Here is a 19,055-nt window from a genome sequence, read left to right as displayed (position 1 = left end):
TGAGGCAGGTGCAGTGGAATCCCAGCATGCCCTGTAATCCCAGCAACTGGGAGGCTGAGGCAGGAGGACCTCACCATCAAAGCCAGCCTCAGCAACTTAGCAAGGCCCCAAGCAACTTAGTGAGACCCTGTCTCAAAATCAAAAAGTAAAAAAGGAGGGCTGGGACTGTGGCTCAGTGGTATAGCGTTTGCCGTGCACATGTGAGGCACTGGGTTCGAGCCTCAGCACCACATAAAATAAATAAATAAATAAAGATATTGTGTGTCCACCTACAACTAAAAAAAAAAAAAGTGAAAAAGGGCTGGGGATGTAGCTCAGTGTTCAAACGCTGCTGGGTTCAATTCTCAGTACAAGAATAAGAAGAAAATGGGCTGAGAACCAGTTTCCTGTTTTAAGACCCCAAGAATCCCACAGCTGCGTCGCTGGAGATGACACCCAACGTCTTGTTCTTTGGCATTTTATTTCAAAATTGCAGCAAGAACAGAGAGAAAAATAACCAACGGCAGCACCGGGTCCGGCCTGAGAACGGAAAGATGTGGAGCCGTGGCCAAGGCACTTCCCTGACCCCCACGACACGCCGCAGCCAGGGGTACCTGATTCCTGGAGCCCAAGATGCGGAGCGAGGGTCCAAAATGCCTGGTTCTGGCCTGTGTGACTTTGGGAGTGTAGCGGCCACGTGGGGGCGTCAGAGAGCCAGGCGTCGGCCCCGGGCCTCCTCTTATTGCACTTCAGGAGAGTCAGCGGTACGGAGGCGGGGCCCGGCTGGAAGCTGATCTGAAGGGGTCGGCGCGGCCCAGCGTCACACTGGGAGCATCCACTTGTGGGCTTTTGTTCCATACTGAAGGACAACGGAGGAGCATGAGGGGGAGCCGCACTGCAACTCCCAGCAGGCCCTGGGGCGTCCCAAGCAGAGTGCCTTTGGAACTGTACCCTGAAACCTCATGGGAAATGTAGTCCACCTCCCAGGAGGCCCACCAACAATCCCGGGGAGGGAAAATCAAGGCAATGACACAAAGGCTTAAAGGAGAAGTAGTTGCAAAGAGAGGAGTTACTGAAGACCCGGAAAGGATTTTGGAAAAGTCGTTTTCAACTTAGAAAGCCTGGTCGAGCCAGAAGTGTAGTCCCAAGTCCTCAGGAAAGGCAGCCAGGAAACCCAGCAGCTCTAGGTAGAGAGCCAAGGAAAGGAGCCCAGAGGTTCCCGGAAAGCTCTCTTGGCTCAGAAGAACAGAAATGCTCCAGAGGCTTATGGGAGGAAGCATTCTTGGGCCAGAGAGGGGGCCAAGGGCCAGAAGCTCAGAAGAAAACTTCCTAGGCCAGAGGGAAAGCCTAGGGCTCCAGGGAATCTCAGGAGGCAGAATCCTGTGGCTAGAGGGCAGGCCTTGGTCCCACAAGCTCCTGGAAGGGGGAGTTCTCCCACCAGGAGACCCAGGGGCCACAGGGACTCACGGGAAAGGGGCTTCTCACACCACAGTGTTACCCTGGGGCTCCTGAAGCTTGCAGGACAGCGTTACTCAGCCCCAAGAGGTGGTCCAGGCCACCTACTCAGCCAGGAGGCTTCTGATCCAGAGGCCGATAAGAGGTGGTACCGCTATCATTCCTGGGAGTGTTGAGGGGGAGGTGGGCTCCTAGTCCAGATGCTCAAGGTACATGAACTTCTCTGGGAACAAACATTTAGCCCATTTCCCCAGTGAGTCCAACCCACCTGAATCGCCTTCAGCTCCTTCTGGAAGCGGAGGATAAGCTCAGGCCCATTTTCCATGGTGGGAATGTGGAGGTGCTGGGGAAGAAGGTGCCATGAGCACTAGGCTCCCCCTTTTCTCCCGCCCCCAGCGGGGTTGCACCTCACCTTGTCTTTATACAGAATTCGATGCACAGGGCAGACCTGGCAAGCGGTGCCTGAGCCAAAGACTTCCCGCACCCGGCCCTCCTCCAGCGCCCGCAGCAACTCCTTCATGGTGATCTTGCGTTCCACCACCCGGAACTCACCCTGCGGGCAAGGGGCAGAGACAAAGGAGTCCACCAGAGAATTCCCTGCTGCAGGGTGGTGACAAAGAGGCCCAAGGAGGGTGACAGACCCAGAGTGAAGGGATCGAGACATGACATGTTACCCCAGCCCCTGATGCCCCAGCCCCAACACACAGGGACCCGTCACAGGTACGCCACCCGCCCTCACCCAGGTCTGAGCCAGGTCCAGCAGACTCTGTCTGACTACTCCAGGCAGGATGATGCCATCCAGTGGGGGGGTCACCAGTTCTAGCACTAGGACAGGCGTGAGGGACAGGGCATTACTACAACCTTCTAGCACTGCCCATCCTCCTAGGAGCCTCCCCCTCTCCCAGAATCCCTGGCCCTTGCAACCTGCTAGGGATTCCATCCAGGGTGGGGCTGTGTCATGGTGGGCTCACCCCCGTCCTCATGGGTCCAGTAGATGAAGATGTTCATGGTGCCCACCTCAGTGAGCTGGTGGTCAGGCCCGTACAGCCAGAGGACCTGCTCGCAGCCCTTCTTTTGTGCCTCCTGTTGCAGTAACACGGTGGGCCCGTAATTCCTGGTGGAAGGCTGCCTGGTCGGACTGGGTAGGGGACGCCCATCCTTCCCCCACCGTGGCCCTGGAAGAGTGTTGCCATCCAGGGCTGACCCTGCTCCTCCCCAGTCCAGAGTGCCCCCCCAGCACACAATCCCCAGCCATTCCCTTGGTGTCCAGACCTGGGGCTGCGTCTGCCCATTCCTGCCTCTTCCTGTTCTCCAGATCACAAGTGCACGGCCATTTGCTCTGCTGGGACCATCTTCCTCACCCTTTCACCAAACCAAATCCCCAAATGTCCTCCATAACCATTTCCCATGTGACACCCTACGAGAGGTATTTCCAGACCTCCATGTGGGGTTCTGGCCTTCTTTGGGCTCCCTCCCTGTGTCACCCTGTTTTAACACCTTTATCTGTTACTCAGAGTCGGCCTCAACCGTCACCTACTAGCCAGCCACTCCTGACTCCCCACTGCCCCAGGACACGATCCCAGCCCACGCCTGGTGTTCTGAGCTTTTCACAAAAACTGATCTTCTTTACTTCCCTGGACATTCACTGTGACCCCATCTATCCCCTCTACCCCCACACATGTGGCCCCACAACTAGAAAACACCGACTACCTTTTGTTTTTGAGAAAGGGTCTCCCTCTGTTGCCCTGGCTGGTCTCAAATCCTTGACTCGAGTGATCCTCCTGCCTCAGCCTCCTGAGCAGCTGGGACTACATGTGCCCACAGTAGCACTGGCTTTGTTTACTACCTTTGAACCCAAGAAACATCCTTCCTCCTCATCTGTGAAGCTGATCATAGTGCCCTATGTCACCCCCATCAGAGCCCATGCGGCTCTGGACCCTGGAGTTTCCACCAGCCAGAAGCCCCAGAGGACAGGCTGGCTCTGACTCATCTGTGTCCCCAGCTTCAGCCACCACAGGGCCTGGCCTAAGGAGACCTCATGAGATGTGTGTTGAAGGAACTCAAATGAACCCCCAGTGCCACTTTCTGTCCGATGTGACCAGTGACCATCCTCCACCTCACTCAGGAGGCCCTATCGCCTCTCCCCTGCCCTGCTGAGCCAGGCTATTGGAGAAAGGATGACGCAGGAAGTCCATGTGACTATGGGAGCCAGGCTCGGGAAACACAGCCTAGACTGGGTGAGCAAGGGCAAGTGATCCCGGAGGAGAGACCAATGAGCCAGACGCGGATTCCTCTCCGGAGGTCTCCAGGGGAGCAGCCTGGCCTCCCCACTGACCTCCATGCAGGCCCTCCCATCTCTGAGTTCATCTGTCCATCTGTGCGATGCTCTCATCCTTGTCCCAACGTTTGCCATCAGCCCTGAGCCCCGCACACGGAGTGGACATCATATCCCAGTCCGTGGGCAGAGCTGCCCCAACATGTAGAACAGGACAGTGAAGAAAACTGACATCCAGAAACACCCCCAAATTCGGGCACTGCACCCTGGCCTCTGGTCTCCAGTGCATGGTACATTCTAGGGGTGCAGGGGCTACTTACCCTCCCACCTTGTAGTCACCAACGCCACCCATCCAGGCGCGGATGAACGTCGGGTCGGCCAGGAGAGAGACAGGGGTCACCGAGTCTCCAGGAAAGTAGGAGCCCACAGGACAGAGGATGACAAACAGGAGGGCTTGACTGGCGCTGCTGACACCCAGCGAGTCCTGGGAGGGCAGAGGGGCAGCCTCAGGGGCTGGAGTCGCTCAGCCTCCTCTCTCAGACCAGGAGTCCAGGCCCAGCCCCTTTCCCTCCCCTAGCCCAGGGGTCCCCAGGAGTCCCCAGCCCTGAGGGGGGCTCACCTCGGTGCCTATGAGCACGGGCCGCACGTAGAGGCTGGTGCCGGTGCCCCCGGGAACCCAGGCCTTATCCACCTCGATGAGCCGACGGATGCACTCCAGCAGCTCCACCTTGTCGAAACTCTGGGCAGGCCCCACACGGGTCAGGAGGCCCGCAGCTCTGGCCCTCCCCGTCCCCCCACAGGCAGGCCAGGCTGCTCACCGGCAGGCAGAGGCGCAGGGCTGTGCGCAGCATGCGGTCCATGTTGAGCCAGGGCCGGAAGAGGCGCACCTGCTGGTCCTGGCCTCTGTACGCCTTCAAGCCCTCAAAGAGCTGTGGGGACAGGTGTGCGGAGGCTCAGAGCCCCTGGGTCATCACAGACAGAGGGACAGCAAGAGACTGACAGACCAGGACACAAACACAGAGATGGAGTCAGAGATGGGGAGAGGCAGGCAGACAGAGAGGCAGACAGACAGAGGTAGACTTAAGGTGGCAGTGGACTTCTGTGGATACTGCGGACCACAGGGAGCCAGAGAGAACCCCCCACAGGAGCCCCTCCAACTACTGCTCATATTTTTCAGGCATGATAAACCTGTGAAAGTTTTGAAAGAGCCCTGGTATTTTAGAGAAATACTGAAACGGTTATGGATGGAATAACCCACTGTCTGGGATTTGCTTCTCATCACAAAGTGGAAGGCAGTGGAAGTAAGTCCAGCGGAGACAAGGTTCTGGGCCAAAAGGAGCTAACAGAGGAAGCATGTGCCTCCTGTTACCTACTTCTGTGTTTCGAATGTCGCATAAAAACTTTTTTTTAACTTAAAAAAAGTTGATCCCCACCCCCACCATGCTACTCTCAGGAGAAAGCTCAAGTCCCCACCGTGCCCTCTGAGGTCCTGGACCTGGCCTCTTACCTGCAGGCTCCTAGACTAACTCCTGCCCACTCTCCCCACAGGTGGCCACCTTGGCCTTCTCCTGCTCCCAGGGTCTGCAGTGGCTTGGTCCTCCCTCCCTTCACCCATGTCCTCCAGCTCATCTCATGGGGTTCAGCCCCAGGCACCTCCGAGGGCTGGGGTGGCTCAGCGTGGAGTGCCCGCCTACGGGTACAAGGCCTGGGTTCCATCCCCAGCACCAGTAAAAACAAAAACAGACAGCAAAACACAGCCAGGAAAAAGCAAGTATCATAACCTTCATGGTGTAGCCTCGCCCCCACGCACATCAGGGGCCTGGCCACTGCCCCTGGCTCCGTAGGGTGCCTGTTCAGTGTCCACCCAGGCTGAGAGAGCCCTAGGGCACTGGACATGTTCATCAGAGACCTCACAGCCCCTGGCATCCAGGACCCCACTTGGCACAGCGTGGGTTTTGTGGATTTAATTAATATGAATATGAAATGAATGAAGTAAAAATAGGCAGGATATTTTGGGGGGAAATACAACTAATAAGGGTTAAGAGGGGTGGGGATGGGGGGTACAGTGGCCCGCGCCTGGAACCCCAGGCTCAGATAGGAAGATACAAAGTTTGAGGCCAGACTTGGCAACTTAGTGAGACCCTATCTCAAAGTAAAAAGTAACAAGAGCTGGGTTGTGGCTCAGTGGTAGAGCACCCCCAGGGTTCAGTCCCCAGCACTGTAAGAAAAAACAGAGCTGTGGCTGGGAGCAGTGGTGTATGAGGGGACTGACTCACAGTGGGAAAGAAGACCAAACACCCACAGAGGAAAAAATGAAATTGAACCCCTGCCTCACACCAGACAAAATTCCAGAGAGTACAATTTTGAGTGAAAAAAAAATGCATATTAAACCATAAAAGCTATAGAAGAAAACACAAGCTAACTGCTTTCTACCTTAAATTGGGGAGGGTCTTTCTAAATTCAACAAATCACAAAGCCAAAAAATAAGAGTGACTATATTTGATTCCATTAAAAAAAAAAAAAAAAAACACCTGGAGTTTAGGGTATAGCTCAATGGTAGACTGCATGGTTAGCATGTGCAAGTCTCTGAGTTCAGTCCCCAGTACTGCAAAAATAAATAATAATTTAAAACCACTTGGGAGAAGGGAAAAGATCTAAAAGTTGGACAAGGCTTGTCTAAGGTTTTGGGAAACAGGCTTGGCTGATGAGTGTAGAAACTGATACAACTTCGGTAGCAGACAATGTGGCAATACCTTTCAAAATTATGAGTGTACCTGCACTTTCACCCAATAGTTATAGAAATTGAGTGGAGAGATACACCTGCACTTAGAGGAAGTGACAGGTGCACTTCATTGTTTATTGCAACTGTGTTTATAAGAGGACAAGGCTGGAAACAACCCAAGTGCCCCAAAATAGGGGACTGCCTAATGCAGGACATTGTTAGGATGGAATACTATGCTGCTGCTGCTGCAAAAAACGGAAAGCTCCTTAGGGCTGCTATAGGAGAATTCCCACAGCTCTGGCCCCAGTTCAGATCTCCACACCTACTTATCCTCTCCTACCTGAATCATCGCCCCAGCCTTGACCTCCTGGCCTCCAGTCTCAACTCCAGTCTATACAGCAAGAGGGAGGTCCTACTATACCCAGGTTGGGCCTGCACCTCCACTGCTCAGAGTCCTCCATGGCTCCCAGCACCCCTGGACAAGGTCCAGTGCCTCAGTTCCTCTGGTGGCCTTGATAACACCCCCTAGTGTCCTCTGACACACTCCAATCCCATAATTCCTCCCTATTATGCCAGGCCCTTCCTGTCTGGGCCTTGCATTGACTGGCCCCTTTCCCACTGACTGGCCCCTTCCCACTGACTGGCCCCTTCCCACTGACTGGCCCCTTCCCACTGACACCCTAAGCCTCCTACGTTTTGCCAGGAAAGGCCTCACTTTCCTTCAAGCTAGGCTAGAGAGACCCTGGCCTCCCCCGCTGCCTCATCGGAGTCTAGGTAACACCAGGTTGTAACCACGGTGCAGTTTCGAGTGAGGGAACCAGGACCCCAGCGTGAAGTGCAGGAGGCCCCGGAAAGCTGGTGATGAGTGAGTGGAAAAACGCCTGTGGAAAGCAAACCCAGGGAGGTGGAGCTGGCAAGGGGCACAGCAAGGAGGGGATGCACACGGGACCAGGGACAGAGGTCAGCGGCCACGCCACCTGCAGGGAGTAGTGGAGGGCCGAGCAGGCTGGGTGCAGAGTGAGATTCTGGAAGGGCTGGATCCTGGGCTGGCCCCAGCCCTTCTTCCTGTTCCATTCCACCATCAGCATGTGGTCGGTGAACGTCTTCCCAAACACCAGGGAGTCGCTGGGGCTGGGCTTCTTTCGTGGCTCCTTCGTTATTTGCAGCTGCAAGTCTGCAGCCTGAGAAAAGATGGGACACCCAGGTGTCCAGGAATCTGGTCACAGGTGTCCAACTGAAAAGCTATAATTCTCTTCATGAGCGCCTGCCCCAGTGGACTCTGGGAAATGCAGTTTCATCTTTCCCCAGGCTGTTGTGCTACACCACTGCCACCCACCTGCACCTCCAGGCTGCAGACCTTTGGAGATGCCCAGATCCAGCTGCCAATCCCCTCCTCCCTCAGACTTAGGGGTCCAAGCCCCTGTCCCCCCCTCTCTGAGGCCCAAGAGTCCAGGCCCCAGCCTCCTCCCTGGTGTTCTGGTCCCTCCTTTCACCTTGAAGTTGGTGGAGGCACATCCTCTGAGACCCCACAGAAGCCAAGGGACAGGGAGAAGTTTCCGGGACCAGATCTGGGACAGAAAGAGAAGTGAGGAAGGTGACGTGCCAGCAGTGGGAGAGAGCAAGGGTCCCAGTATTTCATTTGTCACTTCCTGCACCTAGGAGTACCCTCTGGTGTCCCTGTCACAGTCCCCGTGCATTCAGGCAGGGCATTTGGCTCTAGCCAAGTGCTCCCAGCGAGTCCTACTAGGGCCATCCCTAGAGGGAGCTGAATGGGCTCCAGGCCCCCTCCTCCACCCTGGGCAAAGTCAAAAGCAGGCGCCTCCCACCCCAGGAAACTTTGACCTCAGCCTAGGACCAGCTCAGACAAGGCGAGGAAGACGGAAGGTGTGCAGGTAAGCAGAGGCCTCCCAAGGGACCCAAGTCACAAGAGGAGTCAGGTGAGCAAGGGACCTATAGGCCCTGTTCCCTGAGAACTCAGGAATCCAGGCCCCCAGCCCTTGCCCTCGGAACCAGGAGTCTCAATGCTTATTACTTCTGGGTATTAGATCGAGATCACCTGAAGCCCTGACCCCACACCATGGGTGCCACCTCAGCAGTGACTCCAATGCCCTTCAGATCTCAGAGGCTGAGGGGCAGCACAGGACCCTGGGGGCCACCCAAATCATCAACAGACCATGCTCAGGTGCACACTTCCCTCACAGACCTCGCCGAGGAGAGCAGGGCACAGTGGTCTGTTGGACTAGCAGGGTGGCCCACCCTGGGGATCTCCCACTCACAGTGCTTCTTTCCCCAACCCTGCAGGAAGACAGCTGGGCTGTAGGATTGAGGACACAGAGCAGCCTGCACTCTCCCTATGAGCCAGGAGAGCTGTCACCAACTGGCAAGAATGGATATGAATGGCAGGGATCACTGGCCAGCAGGTGAGTTATGGGGAGACAGGGTTATGGGATGCAGTGTCACAGACTCTGGGCAGTGAAGCCTGAGATGCGGCCTTGCTGGTGTAGGCCCAAGGGCCTCTGGAATGATCGCTGACTGCAGTGTGTGCCTCCCCTCCCCTATGTGGCCTCTGTGTGTAACATGGAGCCTGCCTGGCCCTGTGGCCAAGGCTCTGCACAGAAAAGGACAGGACAGCCACAGTATGGAGCGCAAACACACAGTACAGGAAAGCCAGCACAAGGACAAGACAGCAGAGGAAGCCAGGACACATAAATAAAAGAGATTTAGAGAGGAAAGTGGAAGAATGAGAAAAAGAAACAGAAATGGAGAACAAACTGAAAAGAACAGGCATCAAGGCCGAGTTGCCAAAATGTGTCTATCACAGAAAAACCAAGATGAGAGACAGAGACAGAAGGAGAGGGAGAGAGAAAGAGAGGAACGCAGGCAAAGTAACAAAGCCTGGAGGAAACCAGGGAAGTGACTGACAGCAGAATACAGAGAAGCCAAGAGGCAAGGTGAGGGAAAGGAGAGGAACAGACAAAAGAAACCTGTGACAGTGAGTAAAGCTACCTTCCTCCTCCTGGGCATTTCTCTAAGGTGAGGAGGGCACCCTGCCATCCCAGACCCCAAACTACAGAGTGGAGCCCAGAGGAAATGCGCAAATGGAGACTTCTGTCTCTGACAGAGCCCAAGAGTTTCATCATTAAACACCAGGAGTGTAAAAGGATGGAGGCTGAGTTAAGAAAGAAGGGGGCCAGGGGTGGTGGGGCACTCCTGTGATCCCAGTTGCTCAGGAGGCTAAGGCAGGAGGATCCCAAGTTAAAAGACAGCCTCAGCAATTTAGCAAGGCCCTAAGCAACTTAATGAGACCCTAACTCAAAATTTTAAAATGGGGTGGGGTGGGGGACACTGAGATATGGCTCAGTGGTTAACTGCCCCTGGATTCAACCCACAGTACCAAAACGAAATGAAGAAGAGGGGTAGGTGCACAAGAAAGGCTCGGTAATATGACTGAGCCTCCACCGTGTCCCCTATAGCACAGGACATCTATCTCTGACAGAGCCCAAGAGTTTTATCATTAAACACCAGGAGTTTTCCTCTCATAGCCCCAAACTGTCCTTGTCACAGCCCAGGACTGACCCCATCACATCAAGAACTTGCCTTTGTAGCCCAGGACTCACTCTGCATCCCAGCCCAGGGCTGTCCTATAGACCATCCAAGACTCTACATCGGAACCCCAGATGGCTCCAGTCACTTCCCAGGACTTCCCCCTCCAGAACCAAGCAGTGTCTCAACACAGCTCAGGAATATCTGCCCTCCAAAGCCAAAATCTTCTTCCTCTGTATTCCAGGATTGTCCCTGTCAAGACCCAGCGGCTGTATCTTTCAGATCCAAGAACTATTCCCATGTCAGTCTAGGCCAGTCCCTGCAGGTCACTGTCCACTTCACACCCCAGGACCTCCCAGGGAGTCCCAGACTGTGCCCATCACAGGTTCAGCCCCAGACTGTCTCCATTACAGGACAAACCGTCTTCATTACAGCACAGGAATGTCCCATTAGAGTTTAGGACTCACCTACTATGGCAGTACTGTGCCATGACAGGACTCTCCACATCATGGCCCCAAACTACACCCGTCAGACCCCAGCACTGTCCCACTATAGCTCAGCTGTGTCACCATCAGTGCCCAAGGTGCCCCTGTCATATCCCAGGCCTGTCCCACAGTATCTGCCCAACACTAACTATCCCTGTCACTAAGACCTGGGAAAAGTAAAAAATCTGCCTTGCTATTCATCATCCTGGGATAGAAACTTAGATAAAGTCAGGTGCAAACTTAAGAGTAAACATTTCTCCCAAGGTTATGCTGCAGCTGTCAAGGGTTGTATCGACCCAGTGGTTTCCTTCCTAAGAAATTCTGTTCTCTATAATCACGGGCTCTAGGAAACTCAGCCGTTTGACCTCGTATCAACGGTAAGAACAGACCGTCCCGCTCTCGCCTGGAGGACCTTCACAGGGAGAAGCTGCCTCAATCTCTAACCAGGTGCAGACTTCATATGAACCTTCCCCATCTGTCTTACCGACCTTTCCTTCCGAGAAACAGGACCTCGGCTCCGATTCCCAGCCGAGACCTGAGGCTGAGCTCAGTGCCTTCCTCCCGCCCCAACACCTGGAGGTCCAGGGCCCCCGATCCCGCGGCGCCCCCCGCGGGCAGCTCCCTCCCGACTCCCCAAGACGTTATTCCAATCGCAACGGTTGCGCCCCACCCTGGTCCCCAGCCTCCTCAGGGCGGGCCCCTCCTCCACGTTCCCCGGCAACCTCCCAGGTCCCCTCCCCACAGTTACCTGCCCCCGACCCCCAGCCCTTTAAACCCTAGGGCTCCTGTCCAAAGGACCCCATTTCTTACGCACCCGGCCACGGAATCTCAGGGCCAGAGAAGCCGGGCTGAGCGAGAAAGCTTGCGCGCCCATGATCCTCCCGGAAGTGCGCCCCACCCCCGGGTTCCCCAGACCCCCAGCTGGCGTTGCGAACCCACCTGCCCCAGCGCGAGCGCGGCCATGACCAGTGCGGCGCGTAACTGCGCCCGCCCGGGGAGCGGCCCCAGAGAAAGTCGTTCCGGCCCCGCCCCGCTTACGCCCCCTCCCGCAGGATGCCTGCCCGCGGGCCACCCCAATTGGGGCCAGGCCTCCCCAATTAGCGAGCCAGGCCCTGCTGCGGAGTACATGCGCTGTACGAGGCAGGAACTGAAATGCACTCCTCCCTCATTCCCCCCCCCACACACACGTTTTCATATGCCCAATAATTTTTGAAAATGTATTTTCATAGAGTTTTTCCTGGAGAGCCGGACAGGATAAGCATCCCGAGGTAAGAGAAGGCAAAGCAAGGAGCTGAAAGTCGGTTACGCCATCTCTTTGTGAAAAAGAAAAGCTCACTGTAAATGTCAGCGGAGGCATAAAGAAATGTGGCTTTTGGAAAAGGGCTCTGCTGAGTGGGACAGAGGAGGATGAAGAAGGAGCTTCACTCTGCACTCTGGATACTTTCCTGTTTGAATATGGCTCTTTCTTAACGAGGAGAAAATATGTGTGTGTTCTTTGTAACTCTGAACTAAAAGCACACAGAGTTCGCCATGCCTCCTTCCAGTCCCTTTAATCAGTGAAGCCCGAAAAATTGCACACATGCCTACATCTCACTCATCAGTGAGCCTCAAAGAAGAGCCCCTGGCGCAGGGTGTCCTGGTTACACCCCTCCAGGAGCATCCCCCAGCTTCAGGACTCCAGAGGCAGAGTTAGCCAATCGCAGTCCTTCAGGATCCCTCCGACCCCCTAGCAACTCAGACCTGAGACAGTGACCCTCTTGACTGTGCTCCCCCATCACTGTGTGCCCCAAACTTTTCGTGATTAGTGGTCTTCTAAATCCCTGCATCCGCGTTACCCTAACACTGAAATCTCATCTCTGCTGTGTCCTCAAAACGCGGTCCCTAAGCCATGTACCTCCATAATATTGGGACACTTCCCCCCAAGTTGTACCCCCTCAATGGCACCAAATTCTGTCCCTAGCCCCAGTCCCCCCAACCCCCACCTCAAACAGCTACTGGACAGAGGAACCAAATCACGGTCCCTCCCCTGCAGATGTTGCTGTTTTTCCTCTCTCCACCCGGGTCCTCCTCCCCCACCATCCGGGCGGGGGCTGTAGGGTTGGCGCCCACAGGCCGCTCCCGGCCCCCCGCAGCCAATCAGCGACTGCCGCACACCCCCCGCGGCGGCCAATCCGCAGCAGCTTTGCAGCCCCACCCCCTCACCTGCGGGGCGCTGCTGCTACTGGGCGCCGCGCCCCAAGAGACCTCCCTCAGCCAAAACTCGGGAGTCCTGGCCCTAGCACCTTCTCCCTCTGACCCCGATGTCTCAACCCCGCTTCCTCTTCCCTCAGGACTTGTCCTGGTAGTCACTTTCCTGCTCCACAGGCCAGGAGGTCAAAACTACTTTCCCCAAGGGTCAAGAATAAAGAGGCCTTCTCCTTCTCCATTATATATCCTAATTAGCGTTTAATTTACTCTCCCCTGTGTGACTTCTAATTAGCACCCAGGTGAAGCTGAACTGCTCTACCTGGCATCCGTGAGCCACTGGGGCACCTGCTTCAAAGCCCTCCAGGAACTGTCATCCTTCAGGGTGGAGGCAACTTGTGGGCTGCTGCCCTGGTGTGCTCACATTTGTATAAAGGGCAGGAAATACATATAACGTTGTTCTCCTTCTGACTGCAGATTGCTTTTTGGGGACTCTAAGGGGTGATCCGGTGCATTCCTATGTGGGTTAAACGTCTGGGGGGGCTGGACCTGGGAGGTAGATGGGACAGGCTGGAGTTTGGGGTGGGAAATGCTGGGCAGGGAGGCTCCAGTGGAAATGTGGGCAATCAAGAAGGGCAAGTGGGGAGGTCCACAGGGGTGCCCGGAGCAGCCTTACACCCATACCCCAGCTCTGCACCCCCAGTCACAAGGAGCTCAATGCCTGTGCAGAAGCTGGCTTCAGAAGCCAGGAATAGGGCTGCGGCCCCCACCTCAGCTGGCTGGCCCATGCGGCCCAGGGGCTGGGGAGAGAGGAGGAGAAAGGAGGTCAAGGGGAGCCCCTACCAGATGGCCACACCCCCAAGTTTCCTCCATTCCACCTGGATCTGGTCCTCAACTCCTACCTGGGCCAAGGTGCCCTCCTGGATTGTGGCCCTGGGGTCTGGTGTTAAGGCTGCCAACTGTTCCCACAATGGGGTCCAGATGTTTCCTGGGGAGATACTGGGGGAAGGGAGAGAGGGGATCAGAGAAGTGTGTCCCAACTGCTGCCTCTTGGGCTCACTCCCAGTCTTCCCAGTTCCCCCAGGAGACTCGCAGCCTACTGCTTGGGGCTCACCAGTTGACTCGGACGCCATATTGGCTCTCATCCAGGGCCAAGGCTTTGGTCATGGCTGTTACTGCCCCCTGTAGGAAACAGGCCAGGGAGAAAGTTCAGTCCCAGAAGTTGGGGCCCTTCCGTCCACTCCTTCTAGCCAGGGGGCATCAGAACTTCCCCTCCTCATATGCCTCTTAAAATGCCATTTCTTGAGAGAGACGCGCCAAGAGCCATTGATCACAGGTTGTTGTGTCTCAGAGCTGAATCGGGGAGTTGGGTGGCAGCTGCTCCTAAGATCCTGGGTTTAGAGCTGAGGCTCCCAGAAAGTGGGGTGGGGGGCAAGGAAGGGGCAAGGACTGGGGTACCTTCGTGGCCACGTAGGGAACCGCCTGGGACTGGCCAATGGCCCCGACCAGACTGGAGATGTTGATGACGTTGCCTTGGGTCTTCCTCAGGTGGGGGAGGGCGAGCTGGAGAAACAGGAGGCAGAATCAGCCCCCAAGTCTCTGGGTCTCCCCCAGTGTGCTGAAGGTGAGCCATAGGAAAGCTGACCTCTGGCACACTGGCCATCTCCTCCGTGTTCCTAGTTGATCTTGGGGGCACTTTCCGGGCTTGGCCCTAGTGCCTCGGGTCTCAGCCCTGAGAGTTGCTCCTTGACTGGACGGGATTTCTCTTCTCTTTGTGTCTCTTCTGCTGGGTCTCTGCCTCCCTCTCTCTGGGTCTCTTTATGTTACACAACCCGCCATCCACATCAAATCAGGAAAATGGGAGACAGATTCAGAAGGCTGTAAGTTTTGCAAAAATGGAAGGCAGTGCTTTTACCCCTGGAGGGGAGACGTTTCTCTGAATTCTATAGAGAGCTCTGTGGTCAGATGTGAAGTGGGAGGCCTTCCTGAAATGCACCCCTTTCTGCCAACTCCCCCTGAGCAGCTCCCTGGAGGTCCTCCGCGCATTCTGGCACTCATGTGAGTGTGGTGGGTTCTCTACGCATGACCTTGGAGACATTCAAATTCCATCCTTCCTCTTGCCTGCCTTGGGCAGCTGAGCCAGCCAGCCAGGGCCTGTTCCTGCCTGTAAACATTCATGAACACAAGCCAGCACCTCCCTCCCAGACTCTCAGAATGGAAATCTAAATAAACTCCCTCTTGGTTCACCCCTCCAGCTCTTGCAAACCTCCACCATTTCTCAGTACTGTATCTTCAAATGCACTTTGCGTATCTCAACCTCAGGGCCTTTGCACTTGCTGTTCTCTCTGCCTTGCTAACCATCCCAGTTAGCCCAGGACTGAAGGGTTTCTGGGAACATGAGGTGTCCAGTCCACACTTTCCTTGGGGGGTGGGTGGGTACGAATAATTGAACCCAGGGGCTCTTTACCATTGAGCCACATTCCCAGCCCATTTTATTTTATTTTGAGACAGAGTTTCACTAAGTTGCTTAAGGCCTTGCTAAGTTGCTAAGGCTGGCCTTGAACTTGTGATCCTCCTGCCTCAGCCTCCTGAGCCTCTGGGATTTCAGGCATGCACTACTGTGCCCAGCCTCAGTCCACACTTTCAATGCTAAACTGGGGCAGTGGTGGGTCATCACACCCACTCAGCTTCTTCAAACACTGTTCCAGTGCCACCTATTAGTGAGGCTTTTCCTGACCATCCTATTTAAAACTGGGACCTGCCAAGCCTGTTTCTGACCTATTATGTTTTGGAAGGAAGGAAGGAAGGAAGGAAGGAAGGAAGGAAGGAAGGAAGGAAGGAAAGAAGGAAGGAAGGAAGGAAGGAAGGAAGGAAAGAAGGACAGATCTGGTATATATCTGCCCTGTTCTCAGGTATTCTCACCACTTAGCTCATTTAACCCCAAAACTACCCTGCAAGGTGGCACAGTTGCCTGGTATAGTGGCACACACACGCCTGCAATCCCAGTGACTTGGGAGGTTGAGGCAGAAGGATCACAGGTTGGAGGCCAGCCTCAGCAATTTAAAGAGGCCCTGTCTCAAATTTTAAATAAATAAATAAATAAAGGCTGTGAATGTAACTCAGAGGTAAAGCGCCAAGCCCCATAAACAAAGGAGACTTTCTGACAACTCTGTGGGAACCCTAATATAATTTGAACATGAATGGTATGCCTGGGCTTCGGGGAGGGGCATTCTCTGCCCTCCTGCTCAGGGAACCCCCTGCACCTTCTCCCCCTCAGGCCTTGACACCCTCCTTCGGCAGCCCCACCTTGAACCTGACCTGCTGTTAACTTCCTCCACACCCCTAACCTTGCAAACAAGGCCCAGGAGCACGGGGACCCAGCCCATTACCTCCTCCCAGCACCGGGCACGCCCACAGCTGGTGCTCAGAGATATTTGTCCCACACTCCGGCTCTCCCCCCTCCCACATTCCTTGGCCAGTGTCCTTCTCCCCAGGTCTCTCAGGGTCACTTGGTATCCCTAGGTAGCTACAGAGTTGCTGGCTTCCCCCTCCCTCCTGGTTCTCCTAAATGCTGTGGCAGGGACTGGGAGGAGCACTTTGCTGGTTTCTACCAGCATCTTCTAGATCTGCCTCAGAGCCCTGTCTACAGCTCCTGATCCCCTCTCCTGGGCATCTACCTCAGTGTCTCCTGAATAAGAGTCTCCCCTTTGTCCCCCCAATGCCTGCCCCCTCCATAGTACTTGCTTTTAGTTGTTGATGGACCTTTGTTTTATTCATTTATATGGGGTGCTGAGAATCGAATCCAGTACCTCGTAGGCACGTGGTAGGCAAGCACTCTGCCACTGAGCCACAACCCCAGCCCCTTGTTTGGTTTTGGTTTTGGTTTTGGTCCTGGGGATTGAACCCGGGGTGGGGTGCTTAACTCCTGAGCATCACCCGCAGCCCTTTTTATGTTTTTATTTTGAAATAAGGTCTCACTAAGTTGCTTAGAGCCTTGCTAAATTGCTGAGGCTGGTTTTGAACTTACAATCCTCCTGCCTCAGCCTCCTGAGCCACTAGGATTACAGGCATGGGCCACCGCGTCCAGCAGAACGGGGACCTTGAAGCCTACCGGGTCTCACTTGGACAAACGTGACTCTCTCCTGCTTTTGGTTTTCCTGCGTCATGCTTGGCCCTCTGATGTGTTCTTCATGCACGAGTGAGCGAGGGGTGGGGGGCTGCTAGGAGTGATAATAAGCTCTCAGCGCTTCCTTGCACAAACACCTGCCATAGCTCCCTACTGCTCCAAGATGAAAGACCAGGTCCCCCGGCATGGCCCGCAAGACTCTGCACGACTGTCCCGGCCTTGTCCCTTCTTGCCTCAGTCCCCCTGGCTCCACGAAGCCCCTCAACAGCACCAGCCTATGTTCTCTCACTGCCAGGCCCTGGCACAACACCTGTCCTCACTCCTCCACCCTCTGGCCCAGTTAATGGCACTCAGTCTTCATGGCATTGGATGCCCAGCCTGATCCCAGGCCCAACCAGTTCCCTGACTCCCCTGCCCAGATCCTCACCCACCTCCTGGTTCAAGGCCCCTCCCAACACCCATTCCTGGCCAGGGCCCCAGAATCAACAATTTAAGAGTCCCCAATCGGGGGCTGGGTTTATGGCTCAACCATAGAGCACTCACCTTGCATGTGGGTTGGATCCTCAGCACCACATAAAAGTAAATAAATAAAGTAAAGGTATTGTGTCCAACTACAAATACAAAAAAATAAAATAAAGAGTCCCCAAGGGCCAGGCACAAGACCCACGCCTGCGATCCCCGCTGCTCAGGAGGCTGAGGCAGAAGGATCACAAGTTTGAGACAGGGCCTCAGCAACTTAGTGAGGTCCTGTCTCAAAAAATAAAGAGTTGGTGGTGTGGGTCAGGGGTAGAGTGCCCCTTGGATCATTTATCAGTGCTACAAAATAAGTAAGTAAGAAAGTAGAGTTTCCGAGGGACTTTGGTGGTGACGGTGATGGCAGCAACTTACAAGTGCTCACGTATTTTTTTTTTATTTTTTTTTTAGGCAGCGGGGGTTGAACCCAGGGGTGCTCTCCACTGTGCCACATCCCCAACCCATTTTGTTTATGTATTCTCATTTTGAGGCAGTCTCACTAAGTTGCCCAGGATGGCCTCAGATTTGTCATCTTCGTGTCCCAGCCTCATAAGTAGCTAGGGTTACAGGGGTGCACCTCCACCCCAAGGATTTTTTTTTTTAATTAACATAAAGTTAAATCTGATTCTAAACTAAAACAACGCTTTTCTCTTTGCCTCTTAGATGAAGGATAACTGTGAGGTGCATGTGCACCCTGATTTTGAAAAGTCTTACTGTGATTGTATAAGAGATTACTCTTGATTTTGAAAATTCACTTCAAAGTACTTAGGGGTAAAAGGGCACAGGCCAGGCTGGGAGAACTCCTGCCTAGTGTGCACAAGGCCCTGAGTTCAATCCCCAGCACTGCAACAAAAACATGCCTCCAACTTACTCTCAGATAGTTCAGGGAAAGTAGATTGGTTATTCAGGAAGAAAGACAGACAAGCACTCCACCATTCAGTCTCCTTTGTTTGTTTTTAGTGCTGGGGATTGAACCCAGGACCCTCATGCATGCTAGGCAAGCGCTCTGCATGCTGCTAAATCCCCAGCCCTCTGACAGATAGTTGATAAACAGAAAAAATGGGGCTAGACAGGGAGTGGTGGTGCATACCTGTAATCCTAGAGACTCAAGAGGCTGAGGCAGGAGGATTTGAGGCCAGCCTCAGCAATTTAGCAAAGCCCTAACAACTTAGCGAGACCTTGTTTCAAAGTTAATAATAATTAAAAAAAAAAAAAAAAAAAGAAATGGGGTTTCTCCTGAGATATACCCAGTGGTCCTGCCCCAGGGCATTTGCACATTCTTCTCAGGAAGTAAAACACCCTATGCCCTACTTCTCCACTTCCCTCCCACCCACAGAGATCGGCTCAGATCTTACCTTTTCCCTTCTACTTCCCTAGGCTCCATTTGCCCAACATGTCTCATGGTTCTCACATAGAGTGAAGTGGGTTGGCCACAAGGTACAAGGTTCATGATAAACCACAATAACTTACAGAGGGTAAATCTATGCCAGGTGTCTTCTAACTTAATGAGTATTTGATTTACTTTATTATTATTATTATTATTATTAGGACTAGGGACTGACCCCAGGGGTGCTGTACCATTGAGGTACATCCCCAGTTCTTTTTTTTTTTAGTTTTCATTTGAGACAGGTCTCAAGTTGCTGAGGCTGGTCTCCAAACTGCAATCGTCCTGTCTCACCCTCCCGAGTTGCTGGGATTACAGGTGTGTGCCACCGTGCCTCATCTCATTTGATCCCCAGAAGAAGTCTGAATTTGAGGCCGTTATTAGCCCCA

The 19,055-nt window shown here is 54.2% G+C and overlaps 2 protein-coding genes across 5 annotated transcripts in view; both read right to left on the bottom strand.

The window, feature by feature from the left end:
• Window positions 1–441: 441 nt before the first annotated feature.
• On the bottom strand, window positions 442–11,475 carry Bcat2 (branched chain amino acid transaminase 2). 2 transcript variants are annotated; one of them, XM_027920356.2, is made up of 11 exons: window positions 11,399–11,475; window positions 7,925–7,999; window positions 7,409–7,612; window positions 4,528–4,638; window positions 4,329–4,448; window positions 4,030–4,193; window positions 2,406–2,548; window positions 2,174–2,259; window positions 1,847–1,987; window positions 1,703–1,777; window positions 442–838 (listed from the first exon to the last, which is right to left on the bottom strand). In XM_027920356.2, exons 1-11 carry the CDS (start codon window positions 11,420–11,422, stop codon window positions 800–802), a joined length of 1,182 nt encoding a protein of 393 aa, XP_027776157.1. In that variant the 5' UTR covers window positions 11,423–11,475; the 3' UTR covers window positions 442–799. The 2 variants fall into 2 exon arrangements, with proteins under 2 accessions (XP_027776157.1, XP_027776155.1); XM_027920354.2 differs by lacking the exon at window positions 11,399–11,475 and adding an exon at window positions 11,274–11,336.
• A 1,409-nt stretch (window positions 11,476–12,884) lies between these two features.
• Window positions 12,885–19,055, bottom strand: part of Hsd17b14 (hydroxysteroid 17-beta dehydrogenase 14) — an 11,128-nt gene continuing 4,957 nt past the window's right edge. For 2 of the 3 annotated variants that reach the window (XM_027920469.2, XM_027920471.2), the window contains 4 exons: window positions 14,102–14,206; window positions 13,758–13,825; window positions 13,546–13,642; window positions 12,885–13,443 (listed from right to left, as the gene is read on the bottom strand). In XM_027920469.2, the coding sequence (XP_027776270.1) occupies window positions 13,270–13,443; window positions 13,546–13,642; window positions 13,758–13,825; window positions 14,102–14,206 (444 nt within the window). In that variant the 3' untranslated portion in view covers window positions 12,885–13,269. The remainder of the gene's footprint in view (window positions 13,444–13,545; window positions 13,643–13,757; window positions 13,826–14,101; window positions 14,207–19,055) is intronic. The other variant, XM_071604241.1, reaches the window with a different exon arrangement.

The sequence above is a fragment of the Marmota flaviventris genome, chromosome 18 (assembly GCF_047511675.1).
Source record: "Marmota flaviventris isolate mMarFla1 chromosome 18, mMarFla1.hap1, whole genome shotgun sequence".
NCBI classification, from domain to species: domain Eukaryota; kingdom Metazoa; phylum Chordata; class Mammalia; order Rodentia; family Sciuridae; genus Marmota; species Marmota flaviventris.
The sequence above is the reverse complement of the archived record's forward strand: the minus strand, read 5'-3'. Positions and strand labels throughout refer to the sequence as shown.

What these genes read in the sequence shown, in the direction of transcription:
- Bcat2 (XM_027920354.2), bottom strand. Translation starts at nt 11,333, where the DNA reads ATGGGCGCGCAAGCTTTCTCGCTCAGCCCGGCTTCTCTGGCCCTGAGA. An exon ending in CCCTGCGCCTCTGCCTGCCG is followed by an intron (nt 4,449 to 4,527) that starts GTGAGCAGCCTG and finishes GGGCCTGCCCAG; the next exon opens with AGTTTCGACAAGGTGGAGCT. An exon ending in TGGACCTGGCTCAGACCTGG is followed by an intron (nt 1,988 to 2,173) that starts GTGAGGGCGGGT and finishes CCTTGCCCGCAG; the next exon opens with GGTGAGTTCCGGGTGGTGGA.